We start from the raw sequence: 21806 nt of genomic DNA, 5'->3' as shown, positions 1-21806 counted from the left end.
GCTCCGCCCCCCCGGCTCCGCCCCCCCGCTCCGCCCCCCCGGCTCCGCCCCCCGGCTCCGCCCCCCCGGCTCCGCCCCCCCCCCCGGCTCCGCCCCCCCCCCCGGCTCCGCCCCCCCCCGGCTCCGCCCCACGCCCTGCCCTGCCCGGGATGGGGGCGGGACCAAACTTCCACATACTCGGGGGAAAAAAGAGTAAGGAAAAAAAAAAGGAACAATGAAAACATGAAAAAAAATATTATAAAATAAAATAAAACAAAATAAAAATTTAAAAAAACCCTCAAAAGTTAATAAAAAAGTAAAATAAGAAAAGAAATAAAATCTAAAATAAATTTAAAATATAGTTTAAAAATTTAAAAATACAAAATAAATAACATGAATGTAAAAACTGAAATAATATCCATAAATTTAAAAAAAAATAAAAGTCATTAAGATTTTAAATAGTAATAAAGAGAAATTTGAAAAATTTAAAAATAAATAATAGACTAAAAATATAAAAATTAAAGAAATAAACCAAAAGCATTTTAAAAAGACAAAACAAAAAAAATTAAAACATTAACCACAATACAATATTTAACATAAAACACAAAAATCAAAAAGTAAAAAATAAAATAAACAATAAGTAAAAAAAATTACGAAATTAAATAAACACAGCCCTCCCCTCATGCCACTTCCTAACACAGGCCCCAGGAGTTTTCTTGATTAGGCAGGGATAGGGTAAACAAACCCAGTGCCTCCCAGAAAATAAGGTTTTCTAGACAATTCCCAGTTTTGCTTGGAAACAAATTCTGTTTTAGCAGGAAGCTCACTTGGGATGAACATCCACATGTGCCAAGGCAGGAAAGAACCACCCCCTTGTGTCCAAGGAACAGCAACTAGGCCGGGATTTAAGTTTTAATGGGACTTATGTAATTAAAAACACACTCAGTTGAACTTGAAAACAAGATGAATCGAGGCAATTAAACACTTTACAAGTTTTCCTGGGAATTCCCAGAATTCTGTGGATATGGTGCTGAACAACTCCTGATTTACCAACATTAATTTGGTAAATTTCCTTGGAAAAGACCCCTAAGAAGCAGCAAAATTCCAATTAGGATGGAAAATAGGAAAAAATAAATATTCCCTCACTAAAATCAGAGAGAGGAAAAACATCAAATAAAAGGAAGGAATAATATCTAACTCCCAGCTTGCCTAGAAAACGAGCTCAGGAATTTCTAACATGGAAAACTTTTGGAACAGCCAGGAAGTCTGTGGAAGTCTATGGAATGATGATTTCAAACCTGCTTCCTCTGCTCTGACTTTCCAGGGAAGAGGGAGTTAAACATGCCTATTTACTCCTATTCCAGAATGATCTCTAGTTTGTGGGAGTAACAATCCAAAGAAACTCCAATATTACTTGTATTTGACAGATGAAACTCCCAGCAGAGTTGGGAAGTTTCAATGGAACCAAAGAGCCACAATTCCTGGAATAACAAAATTCAACTCAGCAAAAGTCAGGAATTCTATTTACAAATCCATGGAGGAGGAGGATGACACCAGGAACACAAACCAGCTGAAAGCAACGATTTACTGTAAAGGGCAGGAAATCAAATGGACAGTCTCTGGTTCTGATCAGGCGTTTTTCCAGGAGTCAGAGAGAAAAGTGGGAACCTTGGACTGGGATAAGGCCTTCCAGTGGCTCCACTTCCTACTCGCTCTCTCCTTTTTTGCCAAATACCTGCAAGAGGAAAAACAGCAGGAATAAAGTTTCAAACAGGAGGTCCTTGGTTCAGGCAGACTGAAGTGCAGCTCCCAGGGAGCGAGTCCAGGCTGTGCCCAGGGGAGCTCTGGGAATCTGGGATTGCCCGTGGGATTAAAGGGCTGGAAAAGCAGGACCCACCTGCCGGGTTTAGTGCTGGGACACAGCAAGGCCTCGGCTCAGGGGCAACAGTTGGAGCTGGGACTGCAGGAGAACACCCCAAAGCCGGGTTAAACATCCTGCGTGACATGCAGCACGCTCCAGGAGAAACTCAGGTGGGAGAAGCCCCCGCATGCTCCGTGTTCCTTGCCCTCGGTATCTTTGCCAGGGCCTCCCTCAGAATGCTGACCTCACCCTGCAGCTCCTACAAAATAGGAGAACTTATGGGAATCACCCAGCAATCCATGGATTTCCAGGTATTAAGAACCAAAGCAGCCGCCTCTCAGTGGTGTCCCCAAGGCCCAGCAGTGCCCAGCACCTCTGACTGGAATTTGAGGGGTCCCAGCACAGCCCCAGAGCAGCAGAAAAACCCACCTCCAGACTCACCAGAGAGATGACAGGAGCGCCCTCCCTGCGATGCCTGCTGAGCCAAGTGGAGCTGGCAGGGTGACCCATGGACATTCTGTGTTCACCTTTCAACAGAGTCAATGTGGAAACAGAGCAAATCTCTCTTGGTGTCGAGATCCCTTCAGGTGCACCTGGAGATGCTGCAGTGTCCTTCAGCAGCCAGAGCAGAACAGGGTTTCTACGGTGCTGTAAGTGAGAAATACAATTTAATCAGAAGAAAATAAAAGGAAGCACCTCTCCCCCTGCTTTTTATATTAAAAAAATCATGCAGTAGAATTTTTTTAAGCACTCATTCTTGTTTTACACTGTGTAAATTACAAGCACTCAACTTCCAGCCTGAAATTGCAACAGCTCCTCAGGCTGACTGACCTCAGCAAGACCACCAGAACCACTGAATTGTGGAAGGGAAAGCTCATCCCATTCCAGCCTCACCCAGGGCACGGACACCTTCCACCAGATCCAGGGGCAGCCACAGCTTCTCTGGGGAACCTGTGCCAGGGCCCCGCCGCCCTCACTGGGAACAATTCCTTCATGATATTTAATCTAAACTGGCCTCTGAGGCATAAACTGAAAAATCACAACTAATCCTTTATAGTAAATTAAAGAGCATATACAGTATAATAGAATATATTCCAAGTAGTATTTTAAAATATATAAGATAGCATTTAGTAATACTGTGCTTATTACTTTTTTGCATATATTTCAACATTACAAATATGAAACCTTCAGCACAATCAGAAAATGAACTAGAAGAACTAACCTAAACAACAGAATAACAGCATTAAGAGCACAAGTAAAGAAATGAACACAGACTCTAAAACAATATGTTCTCTTAAAATTGTGCCAAAAAAGCCAAAGCACACATGAGAAAGATAAAGGTGAAAAAATTAATAAAAAGTGACCCCCACCACGGCCTGGAGACCACCACCACTAACCACTGAGCGTGCCCAGAAAAGCATAAAGTAATTACCATATCAAAGGAAAATAAGCAAGATCAAAAAATAAATACGTATGAAGAAAGTCTGTAAGATATCATGAATATGTAAAACCTCAGAAAATAAGAAAGGGGGCAAATCCCCTGGGGGGGTATGCGTGTCTTTGATAAAATTATTCCCCACGTCAATAAATACAAACCGCTCTAACAACTCGGATTAGTTGTGGAGTTCTTTCCGCGTCGTTTCAGCCTCCCTTCATCCTGATGAAGCCGTTCCCCTTGTCCATCACTGCGTGTCCTTGTGAGAAATCCCTCTCCATTGGGCATAAGCGGCTGGCACAGACCCCCACAAATCAATGCTCCGGGGGCTCCCGGGGCCACACGAGCAATCCGGGCGTTTTACCGGTTTCTCCTGCCGCCTTCCCCGGGAACCCCGGCTCGGCTCCAGCGCCGACAGCGAGTGCTCCAGCTCCGGGCACAGCGCCAGCGTGTCCCGCCCGCCCGCCCGCCGGGGGATCGGCAGCGGCCCCGACACCGCCTTGAATGGCCCGCCGAGGAAGCGGCAGTGAGGGCGGACACCGGCCGGGGCCGGCCCGGAACTGCCCCCGGCTCGGCTGGGCGCGGCTCGTTCGGTTCGGCTGAGGGGGGCGACGTTCGGGGAAAGTCAGACGTGTTCGGCTGTTCGGGGAAATTCGGCTGGGTTCGGCTGTTCGGGGAAACCCGGCGATTTCCGTCAGTAGTCGGGTATTCTCGGCTGTTCGGGGAAACTCGGTCATTTCCGTCAGCCGTCGGCTATTCTCGGCTGTTCGGCTACACTCGGTGATTTCCGTCAGCAGTCGGCTCTTTTCGGCTGTTCGGCAACTCTCGGTCATTTTCGTCACACCTCGCCTTTTTTGGTGGCAGAGAGCATTACGTCACTTTCGCCCCTCCCCACCGCCATCTTTAGAAGGTCAAGAGCAGCGAGCCGAGCCGCCATCTTGGTTGTGGCAAACTTAAGGACCCTATAGGTGTCTAACACAGGCGCCGGACTAAATCCACCAACCTGAATCCGGCCGCGGCACGGCTGAACCCACAGCCCGTGTCCCTACACCTGGAAACACCAGGGAAAATTGGCCCGGGTGGCGCTGTGGTCGGGATTTTTATGCAGGCATCCAGATAAACACACATGGGGTCTTCTCTTTTTCCCGCCTTTTTGGCCGCCATCTTTAGAAGGTCAAGCGCCCCAAGCCGTGCCGCCATCTTGGTTGTGGCATCCCCCCCAAATGTCCCCCTCGGCTGCTCGCACAGGCGCCTGACCATATCGCCTGCCCGAACACTGTCGTGGCGCCGCTCGGCCCCCATCCCGTGCCCGCTCACCTGCGTACGCCGCGGAAAAATCGCTCCTGGGCGGCTCCGTGGTCCGGGTCGCGCGCAGGCACCCGGCTGCCACGTGCCCTGGGTCCCCTCATTTTTTTTCCCCCTTTTTTTGGCCGTGATCTTTCGGTCCTCGGGCAGCAGCACTGCCCGTGAGCTCACAGCCCGGGGCTGCTACGGCGGAGAACTGCAGTACCGCTTTTTATCCACGAGATGGCAGCATTGCCTTACAGTTCACAGCCCGGGGCTGCTACGGGCACGGGGGAGAGCTGCAGTACCAAAATTTATCCACAGGATGGCAGCATTGCCTTACAGATCACAGCCTGGGGGAGCGCTGCAGTACCGAAATTTATCCACAGGATGGCAGCATTGCCTCACAGATCACAGCCCGGTGCCAGGCAGGGGAAATGCAGTACCGCTCTGTGTCCACACGGTGGCAGCACGGCCGCACTGCTACGTGCCCCGCGCACCGGCAAAGAAGAACGCGGCCAAAATTCCCCTTCCAAACAGCCTCGAAAATAAAGGCCCCAAAAGACCCCCAACCACAACAACGACGAGAACCCTGCCATCAACCAAACCGAATCCAAAAAAGCCTTCAGTTTAGGCTATATTTCAATATTTCTTCTGTTTCTTAGTTTGATATTTTTATTAATCATTACATTTTATCTATTAGATCATGTACATTATATTAGGTATATTTTACATATTGTAATATATGGAACATGTAATAATACATAGGGTATCTATTGATATTATTTTTCATATTTTATAGTTCTCTTTTTGTTACTTATATTTTTCTTATTGTTTTGTATTTGTACTTTTTTTCAATTCGTGTTTAATTTTTGATATTTTAAACAATATTTTAAACTATATGAATTCATTAACCTAGCACATCAGAACCACAGTTAATTAGAATTGAAGGACCCTGCTTTTCTAGGAGGAGTAAATATTTAATCTTTATTAAAATAATATGGGCGTATTTTCTCTTTCTGTGTGCTTTTGGTGAGGGTAGGTTGTTTGGGGGGGGGTTTGTTTTGGGGTTTTTTTTGTTTCCTTTGTGTTGTATTTCTTGGCTAACAAACAAGGAGGTTGAGAGAGCTACAAAATAAAATGTCTACATAGTTTTATTGCTACCTCTGAAATACACCTCGACATCGAGTTACTCCTGGCAATACTGTGCATGGGGAGAATGAGACCTGTTAAGGGATCAAAAGGAAAAAAAAAAAGACACCACGGTGTTGACAGCTTTCTCCATTCAGGTTTAATTCAGCATAAAATACAGAGGTTTTTGCTAACTGCACTCTCAATTCTATCCAGACATCCAATGTACATGGAGATCATTTTTCAACTTCTTTCTTGCTGACAGCCAAACTTTCACACAGGGGAAAAAAGAGTAAGGAACAAAAAAAAAAAAAAAAAAAAAAAAAAAAAAAATAAAATAAAATAAGACAAAATAAAAATTTAAAAAGAAAATAAAACTCAAAAGTTATAAAAAAGTAAAAAAACAAATGAACGAAATAAAATCTAAAATAAAAAATATAATTAAAAAATTAAAAATAAAAATAACAAATGTAAAAACCAGAACACCCATAAATTTTAAAAAAAGAATAATTAAGATTTTAAAGAGTACTAAAGAAAAATAAAAATTAAAAAATAAATAATAGAATAAAAGTATAAAAATAAAAGAAATAAACCAAAGACATTTTAAAAAAATACAAAACAAAAACACCCTATGAAAACATTAACCACAATACAATATTTAACATAAAAAATACAAAAATCAAAAAGTAAAAAATAAAATAAACAATAAGTAAAATAAGAGACAAAATTAAATAAACACAGCTCTCCCCTCATGCCACTGCTTAAAACGGCTCCAGGAGTTTCCTCAATTGTGCAGCGATCGCGAAAACCTCTCAGAAAATAAGGTTTTCTAGAAAATTCTCAGTTTTGCATGCAAATAAATTCTGTTTTATTGGGAAGCTCACTTTGGATGAACATCCACATGTGCCAAGGCAGGAAAGAACCACCCCATTGTGTCCAAGGAACAGCAACTAGGCCGAGATTTAAGTTTTAATGGGATTTATGTAATTAACAATGCAGTGAATTGAACTTTACAAAGAGATGAATCATGGCAATTAAAACTTAGCAAGTTTTCCTGGGAATTCCCAGAATTCTGTGGATATGGTGCTGAACAACTCCTGATTTACCAACATTAATTTGGTAAATTTCCTTGGAAAAGACCCCTAAGAAGCAGCAAAATTCCAATTAGGATGGAAAATAGGAAAAAATAAATATTCCCTCACTAAAATCAGAGAGAGGAAAATCATCAAATAAAAGGAAGGAATAATATCTAAATCCCAGCTAGCCTGCAAAACAAGCTCAGGAATTTCTAACATGGAAAACTTTTGGAACAGTCAGGAAGGTGGTGGAAGTTCATGGAATGATGATTTCAAATCTGCTGCCTCTGCTCTAATTTTGAGGGGAAGTGGGAATTCAACAGGTCTATGTACTCCGATCCAAGAAGTATCTGCATTTGAGGGAGTAACATTCAAAAAAACCTCCAGTCTTATTTCTATTTGACAGCTGAAACTGTCAGCAGAATTGGGAAGTTCCAGCAGAAAAAAAGAGCTACAACTGCTGGAATAACAAAATTCCACTCGGCAAAAGTCAAATTCTATTTACAAATCCATGGAGGAGGAGCATGACACCAGGAACACATTCCAGCTGAAAGCAACAATTTATTGGAAAGGGCAGGAAACCAGTCTCTGATTATGGTCAAGCAATTATGCAGGAGTCAGAGAGAAAAGTCCTTCCAGTGGCTCCACTTCCTACTCGCTCTCTCCTTTTTTGCCAAATACCTGCAAGAGGAAAAACAGCAGGAATAAAGTTTCAAACAGGAGGTCCTTGGTTCAGGCAGACTGAAGTGCAGCTCCCAGGGAGCGAGTCCAGGCTGGGCCCAGGGGAGCTCCGGGAATCTGGGATTGCCCGAGGGATTAAAGGGCTGGAAAAGCAGGACCCACCTGCCGGGTTTAGTGCTGGGACACAGCAAGGCCTCGGCTCAGGGGCAGCAGTTAGAGCTGGGACTGCAGGAGAACACCCCAAAGCCAGGTTAAACATCCAGCGTGACACGCAGCACGCTCCAGGAGAAACTCAGGTGGGAGAAGCCCCCGGATGCTCCGTGTTCCTTGCCCTCGGTATCTTTGCCAGGGCCTCCCTCAGAATACTGACCTCACCCTGAAGCTCCTACAAAATAGGAGAACTTATGGAAATCACCCAGCAATCCATGGATTTCCAGTTATTAAGAACCAAATCTGCAGCAAAAGGTGCCCAAACTCTACTGCAAACCAGCAGCTCTGAGGAGACACAGGAATTTATTCCAGAGGGGACACAACTATCCCATAGCCAGCCAGTGTTTCTCTCAGGCTCTCCCCACTGCTCTCTGAGGACACAAACAGCAGATTTTCCCTGGTGTTCCCCTTTCTGCCAATGTGAAGAACTTCTCTTCTCCTCTGACTCCACGTTCAGGAGGGAAAATAGGAATATTATCATTGGAGAGACTGTCCAGGAGAGTGTGACTGAGGCAGGATCACCAGCTCCCAATCCACTGCTGCTCCTGGATTTCTGAGCAGTTCCTTTCCATCCTGCCCTCCCCAGCACCATTCCCTGGGTGCCGTGTCCACAGACACCTTCTCCATGCAGCTTAAAACCCACAGGAACAAAAAAAAAAGAAGATTAAAAATCAATTCACATATTTCTAGTCTGGAGAGAATGAGGGAGGTCTAAAATCTGTATTTATTTTAGAGCAGTAGAGCAATTTTTTAACGACCTTGAGTATCAGTGAAGGGCAGTAAAAGCTGATAAACACCTTTATTAACTTATTAGCAGCAGAAAAATGAAGTTTTAAGTTTAGTAAAGATCAAGTTTTGCTGCTAAAAATTATGGAGGTGCCATGTTGATGTTAGTGCTTTAACCTTATGATATTAGAGGGTATTTGTACAATAAATTCATTATTGAAGCAGCTTACTTTACAATAAGATTTTTTACAATAAAGTTGGCCAAAAAAGAGAGTCTGAAAATCAAGATACAATTCTCACAGCTATTTAAAAAAAAAAAAGTTGTCTTTGGTGTGTATAACTTGCCAGCCCTACATGTTTTCGGTCATTACCATTTATTTTTACCAAGTTGATGATTAAAAACTTGTAGAAAGCTCAAACAAAACCCCACAAAGCTAAGCATTTTCCCAAGTACCCTCAGTGTGGAGCTGTGTCAGCCCCAAGTGTTACTCCCTCAGCCCAGCCCGGAGGAGGCTCCAGCTGCTCCCCAGGGGGGGTTAGCAAGGGACTCACTTGTTTGAAGCCATTCATGTTGGTGGGGTGCACTGGAGTGCCAATAAATGTGAAATATGTGACTCTCATCTTGAACGGTGGGGACTGACCAGCTCGGGGGAATCCCCTCCACCAGTACAGGGTGCTCTGCCACAGATTTAATCTATCTGCATCTGAAAGAAAGTTAGGACAAAAGTCAAAGTGGTGCAGTATAACTTAACAGGTCCAGACATCTCGTGTCAATCTACAGATACCATCTAGAGTCCAACTACACCCCACATGACAAATTTTAAGTCCCCGGGACTTGTCCTATTACCCCTACACCCAGCTATGGAGCAGGGCAGGGCAGCTCCGGGACAAACACACACCTGTGACACCGGACATGACAAATGAGGGGACACAACAGGGACACAAAATTCAGAAGAATGACCATGAGGACCAAGAGAACTCTGAATGAGATGACCGAGGTAAGACCCATGGCAAGCCAATGAGGCTCAGAGAACCCTACAGGAAGAAGATGCTAACGGGACGACTCATTCCAAGAACTGCAAAGATGGATGCCTGAAAGTCCTATGGCCAGAATCTTCTATCTTCACATTTGTGCAAGTCCTAATCCACCATAATGGGTCTATATACCACCAAAGAACGTAATATTGAATAAAAACCACATATAAATACCACTATTTATTAAATAGCACTGCAATTATCTATGTTCAACTGTATCTAAATATAATTAAAATATATTAATTTGAGCATTTAAAATGGAACTCTGAAGTCATTCCAATCCCAGTGCTGTCCAGTCCTGGGATAAAGCACTTCCCACCACTCTTGGAATTTTCTTACCTGTCCCTGCCAGCTTTGGAAGGTTTCTGGGGGAGTTGGGATTATTGGTGCGCTTCAGAAGCTGCACATGCCCAAAGCACTCCCTCAGGAATGTGGAGCTTCCCCCGTGCTTTTCAGTTCTTTATCCCAAATACTTGCCCCAACTATCCACAATCTAGAAGGAAAAAACAGGGAAAAGAAGGAACACCAATTAATTCTGACTTAAGGAGTCTTGTATTGATCATCCCAACACACTTCCGGGTGAAAAAAACATTTTTGTCACTCTAAAAAGTCCGCTTGATATTGTCTCAATAATTGTTATTTAAATATTGTATTAAGAATCATAAGGACACAATGCTTGGAATTCTCAAAAACAGCTCAGCTTGGCTAGTTCAAGGAATTTCATACCCAGGGAACTGAGCAGTCTCAGATTTGAACATCACATTTGATATAAATCTGATTGAAATTTGATATTGTTTGGCTGCTAAACTTTTCCAAAAGCTGTGGAGTCAAGCTTTTCCATGTCACATCTGGTGTTACCCTTGGGAAAACCCCGCTATGAAAGCTTTGAGGTAGAGGCTGCACTTGATGTTACAGACAGAATTCCTTTGGGATTTGGCATTTCCTGCACTTTCAAATACATAAAAAGAATGAAGTGCAGAGTGCTGAGCCTCAATTATTCCCAGTTTCCTCTTTCCTCAACTCCACATGGATTTGTGCCTCCTCTGAAGGTCTGGAAAGGAATTTGGGAATCCCCTTCAGTTTCTGTTTTCCAGCTTTTTCTCTGAGGTGTCCCAAAAAGCAAAACAAGAAAAAAAACCCAAACATAATGGCACAAGATCCCAACCCCTCCCAAAATGCAGCTCCTCACACCAAACCTTGGGAGAATCCATAGTGGTTCCAATACTGCTCCAATCCCACCTTGAGCTGAGCTTCTGGGGTGCTCTGCCTAATCCACATCTGAGTTTGGATAGTCCAAAGCCTGCAGGAAAAGAGGAGGCAAATGAAGGGGAGAGGGGAAAAAATGGAGTTTTGGAATATTCCTCTGGCACGAGATTGAAGGGAAGGATGGAGAGGTTTCACAGAAAAGAAGTCCCAAAGGCTGCTTAATTCCCAGCAATTAGTGCTGCTGAGGTTGAATCCAAGAGGACAAATGCACCGTGATCAAACGGGAGTGGCTGACAGGACGGGTTATAACATATATACAATATATAATATAGTCTTCTTTCTTCTCTGTGGCCCTCCCAGAAATTCTTCATGTCTGGATGTACTCCCAGTCTCCCTGCTGGGGATGATGGACTTGGATATCCCAGGTTACTGGTGAGGCTCAAACAAAGTTATGGAATGACCAAAGTGTTCTTTCCCAAGGAAATGACATTCTCTGAAACTGAGATAACTTATCCCATGGCTTTTACCAGGAAGAGTCACAGTCAGATATGGTCTCCCACAAAGGATTCCATATGGACACATTTTTTGCTTGGAGCTTGGCTAAATTCCTCAGCAATGCCAGACAATGCGGCCATTGGAGGTTTTTGGCAGATTTGGCTCATTTGCCTTTTTTGGCCTTGTTTCCTTCTCTCAACCTTCCCACTAAATTGTGGTGTCCAAGGAACATGTAAATCCCATTTGATCCCTATTTTTTGGGACAATTTTTGCATGATTCCTGTACAAACTGAGGCACCCTATTACGATGTTTTCCCCTACCACTCGCCAGCAGTTTTATCTGCCAGTCCAAGCCCTACATTAGTTGGGCTCTCCCCACATTTCTGAGCTTCACAAGGCAGGAGATTGATTTGGCTTGGGAACTATCACTCCCATTTGATAACACCTCCATGTTTGACAGCTGACATGTTTTTTGCTGCAGGGGCTAACAATATTGTGGGAACAAACAGTAAAGCTGCTGACGCATATCAACGTGAATAACGCACAAAATAAAAACCAAAGGCGCACAAGAGATGGACTCAAAGTTTGAATGTTAAACTTTGAATACTGAACACTATACATTGCCATAACAGAGAACTGTTACGACCAAAACGGGATCTTGATAATTAATAGGTTTAAAAGCTCATTGCTCAAAAGTCAGATGGAAGACTTGGAAATATTGAAAAACAACAGAAAACATAGATTGGGGGGAGAGGGGGCACGGAATGACATTACAATTAGTCCACATTGCTCCTCCATCTTGAATATGGTGTCCAATGCAGATCTCTACCTCTCTAAAATGAGGTAACAGTATGAAAAAGTACTAGAAGATATGCATGTATGAAATGAGATACAGATCAGCTGCCATACAAAACAGACTTTGCTTTTCAACCAGAAAGCAAATTGGGAAAATCATGACAAAGTTCAGCAGTGATCATGGAAATGGTATTATTCATAATTTTCTGTAATAGAAGTCCTAAGAGGTATCAGATGACATAAGGAAGTACCAGGTTTAAACACACATCTCTCTCTTTATACAGCACCTGGACATTGTAAAATTCTCTTTTCCATCAGATATTGTGAATGCTAAAACTTAATATAGGTTACAAAATCACTTGGACAACCATAGATGAAATGTGCAAAGCCATGACCTCTGGCCCATGAAATTTATCAGCCACAGGTTACAATCACTAGAAAAATATTCCAGGGTTGTCTTGGACAATGGACCAGAGAATGAACTCCTTTTGACTATGATGACTCCTTTCACAAACACCATCAATGCTTCCTTGCTTATTAACTACTGTATTTTAATGTATGCATGCTTTTTAAAAAAGATCATGTCTTTGTTTTATGACCCTAGAGATCTGTGGCAGATTACAACCACAGTCAAAACACCTCAGGTGGCTTGTTTTGTACACAAAAGACCTCCTCCTTAGGAAAAACCTGAGATGTATAGATACCTTCTGCCATTAAATTCAATGCCTCACAGATGTGTTCCAGTTCATTTGAATGCATCTGGAGCTTTGTATAATTCTCAAGCTTATTTCCACAAACAGAACCTAAGAATCATGTCCGAGAGCTTTAACCACAAGTATCTTCAGAATAAAATGTTGCTGCTGCTGTACATTTCCTTCAGCTTTGTGTCCTATTTCCAACTCCAGTTCTCTGGCTAATTAGGAAGAAACCTTTTAGACAATATTCTAAGAACCACTGTTGACATTTTGTTCAAAGAAATTGGTAGTAAGTCGCTCAATCGAGCCTATCCTTTCATTTCCTTACACTCCAGTGTCCTTTAAAGAATTCCAAAGAAAAATATAGTAAAAAGTATTAAAAACAGTAAAAGCAAACTCATCCACTCCATAGCTTAATCACACTTCTTTGACTAATGTTCAGATTTTACTAAGGTGTGTTTAAAAGTATTTCAAGGGTTCCCCAAGTTGCTATGACTAGAATTCCTGTGAATGCAGGCAAACCTGGACACACAGCTCCAGTTCACACACTAAGCTCACAGGATGTCGCATGTCAGAATGCACCAGGCAGTTCAGTGACTCACTACGTAGCCGGGCACATTCTGGTAGATAACCTGAGAGCTGCACACACTGGTGCAGTCACACAAGTGCAACAGTCAGGATAAACAGATTTTAGATATTCATTATATAAAATGTTTTCATGAGCTTCTAAAGCCATGCCCAACTAATCTTGTCAGACTGAAAAACAACCACTGACATAAAAAGTAATGCTCAGTCTTTATGCTCATAAAAAGTAAAACTCAGCTAAAGTTTTAACTACATCTTACCAAAAGGATGAAAGCATTCTGTGCCTTTTTTCTCCCCATCTCTTTAACTCCGATGTTTGCACATCTCTTACTGATCAACAGTTGTACTGCTAGAGGAGAAACCCATTATCACAGTAGCTGGGATAACATTAGTCATGTCATATTACTCAGGTCAACCTAACAGAGAACACGAATAGCAGACTTTTCAACTGTCAACATTTGCTGCTAGCATCATTTGTGTTTGGAGATGTAAAAATGGGGTATGAAAAGCTCACAAAAGAAAAAGACACGCCTATATGCTTCTTTAAAAAGGGCTCAAAAATGTACTTTGATAATGCTTTTTGTCTTTATGGAAGTGAAATATGCACATTGAAAATACTTCTGTGTAACGATCATTTCTGTTATGACAGTGCCAAAAAATTATCACAAACTGAAGCCTGGAAAGTATTAGAGATTATGTATAAGCATCAGCCTCAGCTATTTACAAGAGAGTTTCATTCAAGACCATAAATCATTACGCTAGCAGTCAAGGCTGATCTTTGATTATAGCAGAAAAGCTTAACTATTTTTAAAGTTCTCGTTCTTTAGCTATGTCTCACATTTCATCCTAGAGTCTTTGTGCACTTTAAAACATGCAATCTCTTTTCTAGGTTTAACCAATACTTATTAGGGTTACATGAAGCTAATGTACACAGGTGAAAACGTGAGCTGTTTAGCTCAACAATCACAGCACCACATCCTTTTCATAAACCTATTATCTACACTAAAAACTCTTGAGGATTCTGAAGTCTACTGGGTCACAAACAGAAAAAAAAATTGAAATAAACAGCCACTTACACCAAAAAGTCGACAAATATGCTAGCCCTAGTTAACAGTTCAGTTTGCTTTTAGAAGGGGTCACCCCTAGTTAATAGTTTGGTTTAGAACACACACTTCGTGAGCCGGCCTTCAGCCACTGCACTCAGCTTTAGCCGTGAGCACATATTTGGAAGCAGCCCTTCTAAGGACATCTGCCGCAGCTCAACATCACCTTCAGTCTGCCAGCTACCAGTTTAGAGCCTACAAAGTTATTTTTCTTGGGGCTACCTGAGGTCTTAGATGTATAAAACTCGGACATGTACGAGTGAAGGCCCTAAAGGAAAGAAAGGCCCATATCCACATACCTCTTCACTACAAAGTCTCTGCCTACAGCTCTCTCTTCTCCGTGTCTCCGTGTTGTCTCGTCTCTCCAGTCAGGGCCCACGAGCTACTTGGTAAGAGCAGCTCGCACTCACAACAGAAGTACCTGCAACAGTTAGTTGCATTTTACCAGCTTTACAGAAAGCCTCCAGTGGCATTTCTAGAAAACAAGAAGACACAATGCAACAGGCTGCACGGCGAACCACACCAGATACTGGGCTCCGAGTATGCCCAAACTTACTTTTAGCTCCTTATTTCCAAGGGGAAAGAAAACCGAACCATCATTTTTCTCTAGTGGAAACAAAAGAGCCACCTAGTCGAGGACTACTATCCTGACTTCCCCACGTGAACAGTCGCTTACAGAAACGATCTGCAGAGCAAACGCCTGGGTGGACAAGGTCACCGGCCTCTGCAGCACTCCACAGGTTAGACCGCATCCTACCTCTTTCGGCGGCGTGCATGAAGAGCAACTCAGTCCCTGTTAACGAAAACGAACAATAACCAGCAGTGAGGAAGTGCTGATGGTCGGCCTGTGCTCCAGCGGCCTTTGGGAGCCCCACGGAGAGCCTCGGCCCACTGCGGAGCGGCGGGAGCCATGAGGGCGCGGCCCGCAGGCCCCGTGAGGGCCCCGGGGGGCGGGGGGGGAGAGGCGGGGGGAGCGGGAGGGCGGGCGAGCTGCGGCAACCCAGCGGCTGCGCGGCGCAGCCCCGGAACACCTGAGCAGGAAACTCCTTTTTTGGGTCGCGGAAGTGCCATAAAAGGCGTGTAGGAAATGCCAAATATGGTCAGCGAAGTTCCGGACGTCGCAGGGCGGTGCTTCTGCTCAGCCGGGCCCGGCCCCGGCGCGCTCCCGGCCCTGGCGCGGCGCCGCGGGCTGTGGGGCCGGGCGGGGGCATCCTCCCAGCCCAGCCGGGCCGCCGTTCATGTCGCTAGTAGACAGATTTGAACTGGGCTCTCAATCGCAAGCAGGCGAGGTTTAGTTCCGAGCAAATGGGTCTTCTGCGCGTGAGCGTGAAGGCGAGTGGTATTCGCTGCCCTTCCTACAGGAGGAAGGGTTTTCCTGGCCAGTGACAACACCTGCTGTTACCTTGGGAACAATCGCCTTGAAACCGACTCATCCTACTAATTGGACTAGAAGCAAACTTTTTAAGAATCAGAAATCCTGTCTTCAGGCCAACAGCAAACGAAAGATCTTGCAGAAAATGTATGGGCAATGTTTTCTCATAAAGCATATTTTTTTCCCTGAAATCTGATTTTGTTTTATGGTACAAAGGCCATGAAAATAGTGAGTATTGAAGAGACATTTGTACATTGTAATAATATATGTATCCTTAATAGCAGTTGGACTAGATGTTCATTGTAGGCCCTGGGTCCCTTTCAACTGAGCTATTCTATTCTATACATCTGAACAGAGCAGTGCTCACCAATCAGAATAACCTGACTCCAACTCCTATTTTGTTCTTGACATTGGGAAACGGATGTAGGCAAAAATTTTACTGTTACCTGTACATAATGTTATTTGCCTCCTTCTTTGAAGCACCACATTTGGAGACTCTTCATTGTCTTGTCTCCCATAAGGGGAATTCTGTGACTTCTAATGTGGATTATATGCTCAGGTGGTCTGAAGCGATATATTCAACTTGCCAGTCAACCTGCCTTGAACAGAGGCCAGAGCCCCTCGAGTTGAAAAGAGTTAGCACATTTTCCGAAAAAACTCAGCTGCAAAGTCCCCGTTAGCAGCTTGCAAAAATACATCCAGCACTGCAGGCACAAGCCAGCACAAAGCTGCACAGGTCTTTCCCCCACAGCTTGTCCCAGACAGCTTGTCCCAGTCCTATCTGAGACTGGGATTTACCAACTGGCAAGCTCTTTGGTATCTTTCAGAATTGATACCGTTTGCCAGAGGTGGTCTTCATACCTGAGGAGAAGGACTAGAATTCGGACTTCAGCAGATTTGCCTTCCTAGCCAGTACAGTCAATTTTGGTAAGCAGTAGGGCACGCGTGTCTGGAAGAGATTGCTAGGCAGTTTGGACCATGCTAGGTGCATTCATTGAGACCTGTTTCTGCCAGCTAGTCACAACCTTAAACGTAAGTATCTTGTAGAGAGCCTACCCAAAAGGAGAAACATCAGAACCCTCTTCTGTACCTGTGCCACCAGCTCTCACAGATCCAATTTCCTCTGAATTCAGCCTGCAGTGGTCACATAACCCCCGAAATGCATTTCAAGCCACCAGGAAAGGAAGTGTTTTCTCCTGTAAATACCGAAACACCTGTAATAAAGGGTATCCAGCCCACACAGTCATATGCCTTGTGTTGTGTCAAGGAGGAACTTATGGCAGCCCTCAGCTGACCAGTGCTATCTTATATCAGCCAGCCCTTATGGCTGCGCTTACTGTATTTCCAGCCTAGAAAGTGCTCTGTTATTTTGACATCTAGTAAGATTTCTGACTACCTATGAACACAGCTGAGATTCCAATTGTCCAACTTTAATTTCAGCATTAGAAGAATTGTTTTTCTGTCTAAGGTTAGCTCTGGAAAAGCCAAAAGACAGTAAGTGTGGCTACATCAAAAGAACTGGTGATACGCTTAATGCAAGGACACGAATGCACCATCCCTCCGTTTTGCAAGCAACTAGACATAGAATTGATTTCCTCTCCTTTCTTCAAACATGGTATTTTTTTTCCAGGAGACAAGTCGTACATGTGACTTTGAAGCTGAGGTGCAGTCTTCCTAAGTAGTAATTTCAAGGAAAATGTAAGTCTGCACAATTTGATGTTTTATTTATTTTTTTTCTGAAGGGTATTGTACACCAAATATCCCAATGGCAGGAAAGCGCATTCAATGGGTTTAGAAGCCAAACAGTCACTTTCATTTTAACAAACACAATTACAAAGTAAAAATAAACCACAAAATAATGAACTGCATGTTCATAACATACAAAAATTGCTGCCTACTCAGTAGGTAACTACAACATTCCAACTCCTGAATATATATATAAATTTACATTTTTGTAACAAAAATAGACTTTGAGAGGTGGGGGGGAGAGGGCGTGTGGGAGGGGTTGTTGGGGTTTGGTTGTTTGTTTTTCCTTTACATTCCATCCCCTGGCCCTTTCTCGCACTCTGTCCCCACCCATTCCCTGCTCTTCCTTACATTCTTTAAGTAACATCCCTTCCACTTTAAGGCAAGATGCAAAGCATCCACTCACACAAACGCATGACGTCAGCAAGGCTTCACAAAAAGGCACCAAGACTTGTAACTTTTAAAACAAAACTTCTGCCACATGTGAGAGTCTCATCAGGTGATATTTACATAGCATCACTCCAACATGCTCAAATACAGTAAGTGCTGTTCCCAAAGAAGTTTGAAACGCATTATAGCATTGTCACTGAAATAGAATTAACACTTACAAAATAGGGCCCTGCAAACTCCAAATTATACAATATGAATATGCAAAGATTTTTTCAACATCAATAGTACCTAAAGGAAAGCAAAACCATGGCACATGTACAATTTACATCGGCTAGATACTTAATCAAAAGTCCTTTCTTCCTAATAAAAGACTATTGTTTACGGGGGAAATTATATTGAACTTATATCCACAATCCATGCAAATTAAGTCATTCAACAGAGGTGGAAAACTTAAGCAGCAGTTGATTCAGGCAGCTGTTGTTTTAACTAAATAGCCTTGCAACGTATGGTGTTGTGGGAGTAATTGGAGGCTCCGTGTCTGATAATACCGATGGAAAAGGTGAATTCTCCTGTTCCAGAAGGTAGTCTCAGCAGATCTCAATTGTCCTTGGAGAAAAGGCTGAGTTCATGTCTGAAAGTGCTGAGGTCACCTGTGAGCTGAAGTTGTTGGTGACTCCTGGAGATGAGAAGGAGGTGGCCACTTGGGTCTGAAAAGTGGCAGTGCCAGAGGGGTAAGTGGTTGCTATAGAAGGGGATGGGAATGTGGTGTGTGCAGGGGAGGGATAGGAAGAGGGAGCAGGAGAAGAATATGCTGTGCGCACTGGGGAGGGATAAGTGGTGGCAATGGAGGAAGGGTAGGATGTAGTCACAGAGGATGAATAGGCAGGAATTGGGGAAGCAGTTGAGGCTGGAGCTGCCTTTTCCACTTTCTTGTCCTTCTGCCTAAGGTGGATTTTAGTGTGCCTCTTCCTCTCATCACTTCTGGCAAACTTTCTGCCACAAATGTCACAAGCAAATGGCTTCTCTCCTGTGTGCGTGCGGATGTGTGTAGTCAAGTGGTCACTCCTGCTGAAATTCCGCATGCAGATGCGGCACTGGAAAGGTTTCTGTCCCGTGTGGATGCGTATGTGCCGCGTTAGCTCATCAGATCGTGAAAACCTCCGGTCACAGGACTCCACTGGGCAGGCATAGGGACGCTCATGAGGAGGCGTCTTGCTGGGACGGTTTGGGTATTTCCTCATCCTGCTGGGCTTGATCAGCTGGGACTGATAATTAGTGTTGAGGGTCTTCAACTCTTGGGAGCCAGTCTGCGTAGCGAATGCCTTAATAGTGGACAGTGGTGTGAGGGAAGGCTGCTGTGCTCTGGTCTCAAGGGCTGGGAAGGGCTTCTGATCAGCTGGAACAAGACTGAGCTCACCCTGTTGTTGAGGGAACAAGTAATCCGGGATCATTGGCACCTGAAAGTTGGTTTTAGCAGTCGGATAAGCTGGAGGCGGATACTGTATGGGGGCTCCAGAGGGGTTGGGGAAGGACTGGGTCTGAGATTCAGGGAAAATGTCAGAGCTGGAGTTGGGAAACGTTGGTGCAGCTGAATAAATTGGATTGTTCTCGCTGGCTTGGACAGAACAGCTCAATGGGGAGCTCTGCGAGGAGGATGGTGATGATGAAGTAGGCGTAGAGGTGGGAGGTGCATTAGCCATGCCCACCAGCCCACTGACGAGGCTGAAGAGGGGCTCTGGCCATAGGGGGTTGCTGCTGTTGGGGGCCGGCTCTAAGGAGAAGCGCCCCGTGTAGGTTATCGGTGGCAGTCGCGTCGTTTGGTTGGGATAGCTGGTTTCTGGCAGGGTTTTCTCGTTGTTCAGGGAGATTTCGGGAAAAGTGTCTGCAAAGAGAGGAATAGCAATTAATTCCAGCAGCCACTGCAGCTGCTGCCGGTGCTTCGCGAGCCATCCCTCTCACGGCGCAGCCCCAGATTCTGTTTAATTACTAATTGAGCGTAACATATTGCAGAGTCGCTGGCAGTTCTCCAGCCGCAGCTAGTCCGGAGCCGCTGACGCACACAGGAGAATCCCCCCGCGCGGCCGCCGGGACAGAGGCGACGCTGCAGCGCGGAATTCCCGCAGGCGTCGCTGCCCCCGCTGCAGACCAGGACTCCCCGCCCGCCTGGGCGAGGTCAGCGCGCTTACCTGCCGCGAGGTGCTCGAAGTGCTGCTCTCCGGGCTCCCCGGCGGCGCCGAAGCCCGCGCTCTCGGGTGCCCCGGGCGGGGCAAGGAACTGCGGGCCCCCACCGCTGAGCAGCATCATCTCCTCCAGCTTGGGATAGTGAGTGTCCATGGCGGGGGGCGAGTGCGGGAAGGCGCCAAAGGGGTCGGAGATCTGCAGCGGGGGCAGGAGCTGCATCTCTGCCTTGGCCGCGGCCATGAGGGCGCCGGGGTCCGACTCTGACGGGTGATGGCGCTGCCGCCGCGGGCCCGGCTGCGGGGAGGCGGCCGTCGCCTGCTCTGCGCCCCGCGCCGCTGTCGCCCCGGCGCTGCCCGCTGAAAGCGCTCGGCTCCCCGCCCGGGGCTCCCCCCGGCTCTGCCCGCTGGAAGCGCTCGGCTCCCCGCCCGCCCCGGCACCGCCTCTATATATCGGGTCTCACCGGCCGCAGCCCGCCCCAGCCCTGACGTACATGGCCATATATGGAAAGCAGGAAGCCCTTATATGGATGCGGGCCGGAGGACCCCTCCTGGCGTCAGAGCCTGGCACCGGGGAAAGCCGGGCCGGGGGGCCCCGCCCGCCCCGGGCTGAGGGCCCCACGCCCGGCGCAAGTCTGACCCCCGCCGGGGGCAGCGCCGCCGCAGCGCCGCCGCAGCAACGCCGGTCCCGGGAGATGGGATCCCCGGCCCCCGCCGGTCCCGGCCAGCCCGCCGGAAGCCCCCGCCGTACTTTCCATATTAGGAAACAACCTTATAAGTCTCGATTCCGGCCGACTCTTCCTGCTCCTTATATGGCGATTCCGGCCCCGGGTTGGGGGGGCGCGGAGCCGCCCCCGGGCAGCAGCAGCAGGCGGAAGGCCCGGGCTGGGAGGAGCGGGGCCGCTGCCCGGGCAGGTGGCGCAGGAGCCTCGGGGAGCACCGGGCAGAACCCGGGATCACCGACGTGGTTTTGCGGGCAGAACTCCCCCTCGCCCCCACCCCGTTTGCTCAGCTCGCCCTGCTCGCCTCCCCTCCGTCTCTGCGGAGGAGCCGAGCGCCGGCAGTGACGGCCAGCGGTGCCGCCCCGGGGCAGTCTCCATGTGGAGTTTTCTGGGTGCTGGCAGCGCGCCCAAGACAGGAGCTGCCCGCTCCCGGAAAAGGCAATCTCCGGGATCCCAGCGGCCCGCCGGGATCGCCCCGCTCCGCCCGCTGCCGACGAGAGTGGCGGAGGTCTGCCCGTAGCGCCGGACCGGGACCGACCCCGGCTCCGTGCGCCTCCTTCACTTAGCGGAGAACGAGGCACTGGTAAACAGAGAGCCCCAGGTACTACATGGCCACAGCCACCACTGACTTCAGCGCGATGAAAAGTGACAGCGCTCGGGACTCTGCTCTCGCGGCCTTAGCTTGTCCCCTGACACGGCTACAGCTCTTTCCTGCCCTCCCTGCAAAGCGCCGGCTGCGCCCCGCACCGGCTCCGCACGGAACCCTCGGCCGCCCGCTCGACGCAACCCGCGCTCCGCGGAGGAGCCGCTCCGCAGGCCGGGGAGCCTCCCCGCTATAAATAGCGCCCGCCGCGGCCGCCGCCCCGCCCCGCCCGGGCAGTCCCGCTCCCGGCGCGCGGGGTTCCCTGGCGCGGGGCCAGGCGGCACCGGCGACGCAGTGCGGCCGCAGTGCGCGTGCGCGGCCAGCGCGGCGAGGGCTTCCCCGCAGTGCCGGGGCTCCGGGGGCGGGGCCTGAGGCGGTGACCGGGCCTGAGGCGGTGACCGGGCCTGAGGCGATCGCCAGGTGCGGCGCGGGACTTGCCGGGGAGTTGGCTCGCCGCCC

At 46.9% G+C, this 21806-nt stretch overlaps 1 protein-coding gene and 1 long non-coding RNA gene across 7 annotated transcripts; both read right to left on the bottom strand.

Annotated features, from left to right (window-relative positions):
* Window positions 1-113: 113 nt before the first annotated feature.
* Window positions 114-15259, bottom strand: LOC310914925. 6 transcript variants are annotated; one of them, XR_014591121.1, is made up of 7 exons: window positions 15055-15259; window positions 14597-14718; window positions 10615-10718; window positions 9758-9911; window positions 8936-9087; window positions 1877-2099; window positions 114-1714 (listed from the first exon to the last, which is right to left on the bottom strand). It is a non-coding gene; the product is annotated as an uncharacterized lncRNA (long non-coding RNA). The 6 variants fall into 6 exon arrangements; XR_014591122.1 differs by lacking the exons at window positions 114-1714; window positions 1877-2099 and adding exons at window positions 6535-7447; window positions 7610-7832 and having other exon boundaries at window positions 14597-14772; XR_014591123.1 differs by lacking the exons at window positions 114-1714; window positions 1877-2099 and adding exons at window positions 6535-7447; window positions 7610-7848.
* Window positions 15260-17158: 1899 nt separating this feature from the next.
* On the bottom strand, window positions 17159-20261 carry EGR1 (early growth response 1). Its single transcript, XM_083871651.1, has 2 exons — window positions 19992-20261; window positions 17159-19687 (listed from the first exon to the last, which is right to left on the bottom strand). Exons 1-2 carry the CDS (start codon window positions 20224-20226, stop codon window positions 18393-18395), a joined length of 1530 nt encoding a protein of 509 aa, XP_083727777.1. The 5' UTR covers window positions 20227-20261; the 3' UTR covers window positions 17159-18392.
* Window positions 20262-21806: the final 1545 nt, after the last annotated feature.

Source organism: Zosterops lateralis, assembly GCF_965231275.1.
Source record: "Zosterops lateralis genome assembly, chromosome: 14".
NCBI classification, from domain to species: Eukaryota; Metazoa; Chordata; class Aves; order Passeriformes; family Zosteropidae; genus Zosterops; species Zosterops lateralis.
Note: the sequence above shows the minus strand (reverse complement) of the source record. Positions and strands in the feature narration are given on the sequence as shown.

Excerpts from the sequence above, each read along its gene's own strand:
- EGR1 (XM_083871651.1), bottom strand. The coding sequence starts at position 20,226 with ATGGCCGCGGCCAAGGCAGAGATGCAGCTCCTGCCCCCGCTGCAGATC. Across the intron at positions 19,688-19,991 it reads CTTCGAGCACCTCGCGGCAG|ACACTTTTCCCGAAATCTCC; the intron begins GTAAGCGCGCTG and ends CTCTCTTTGCAG.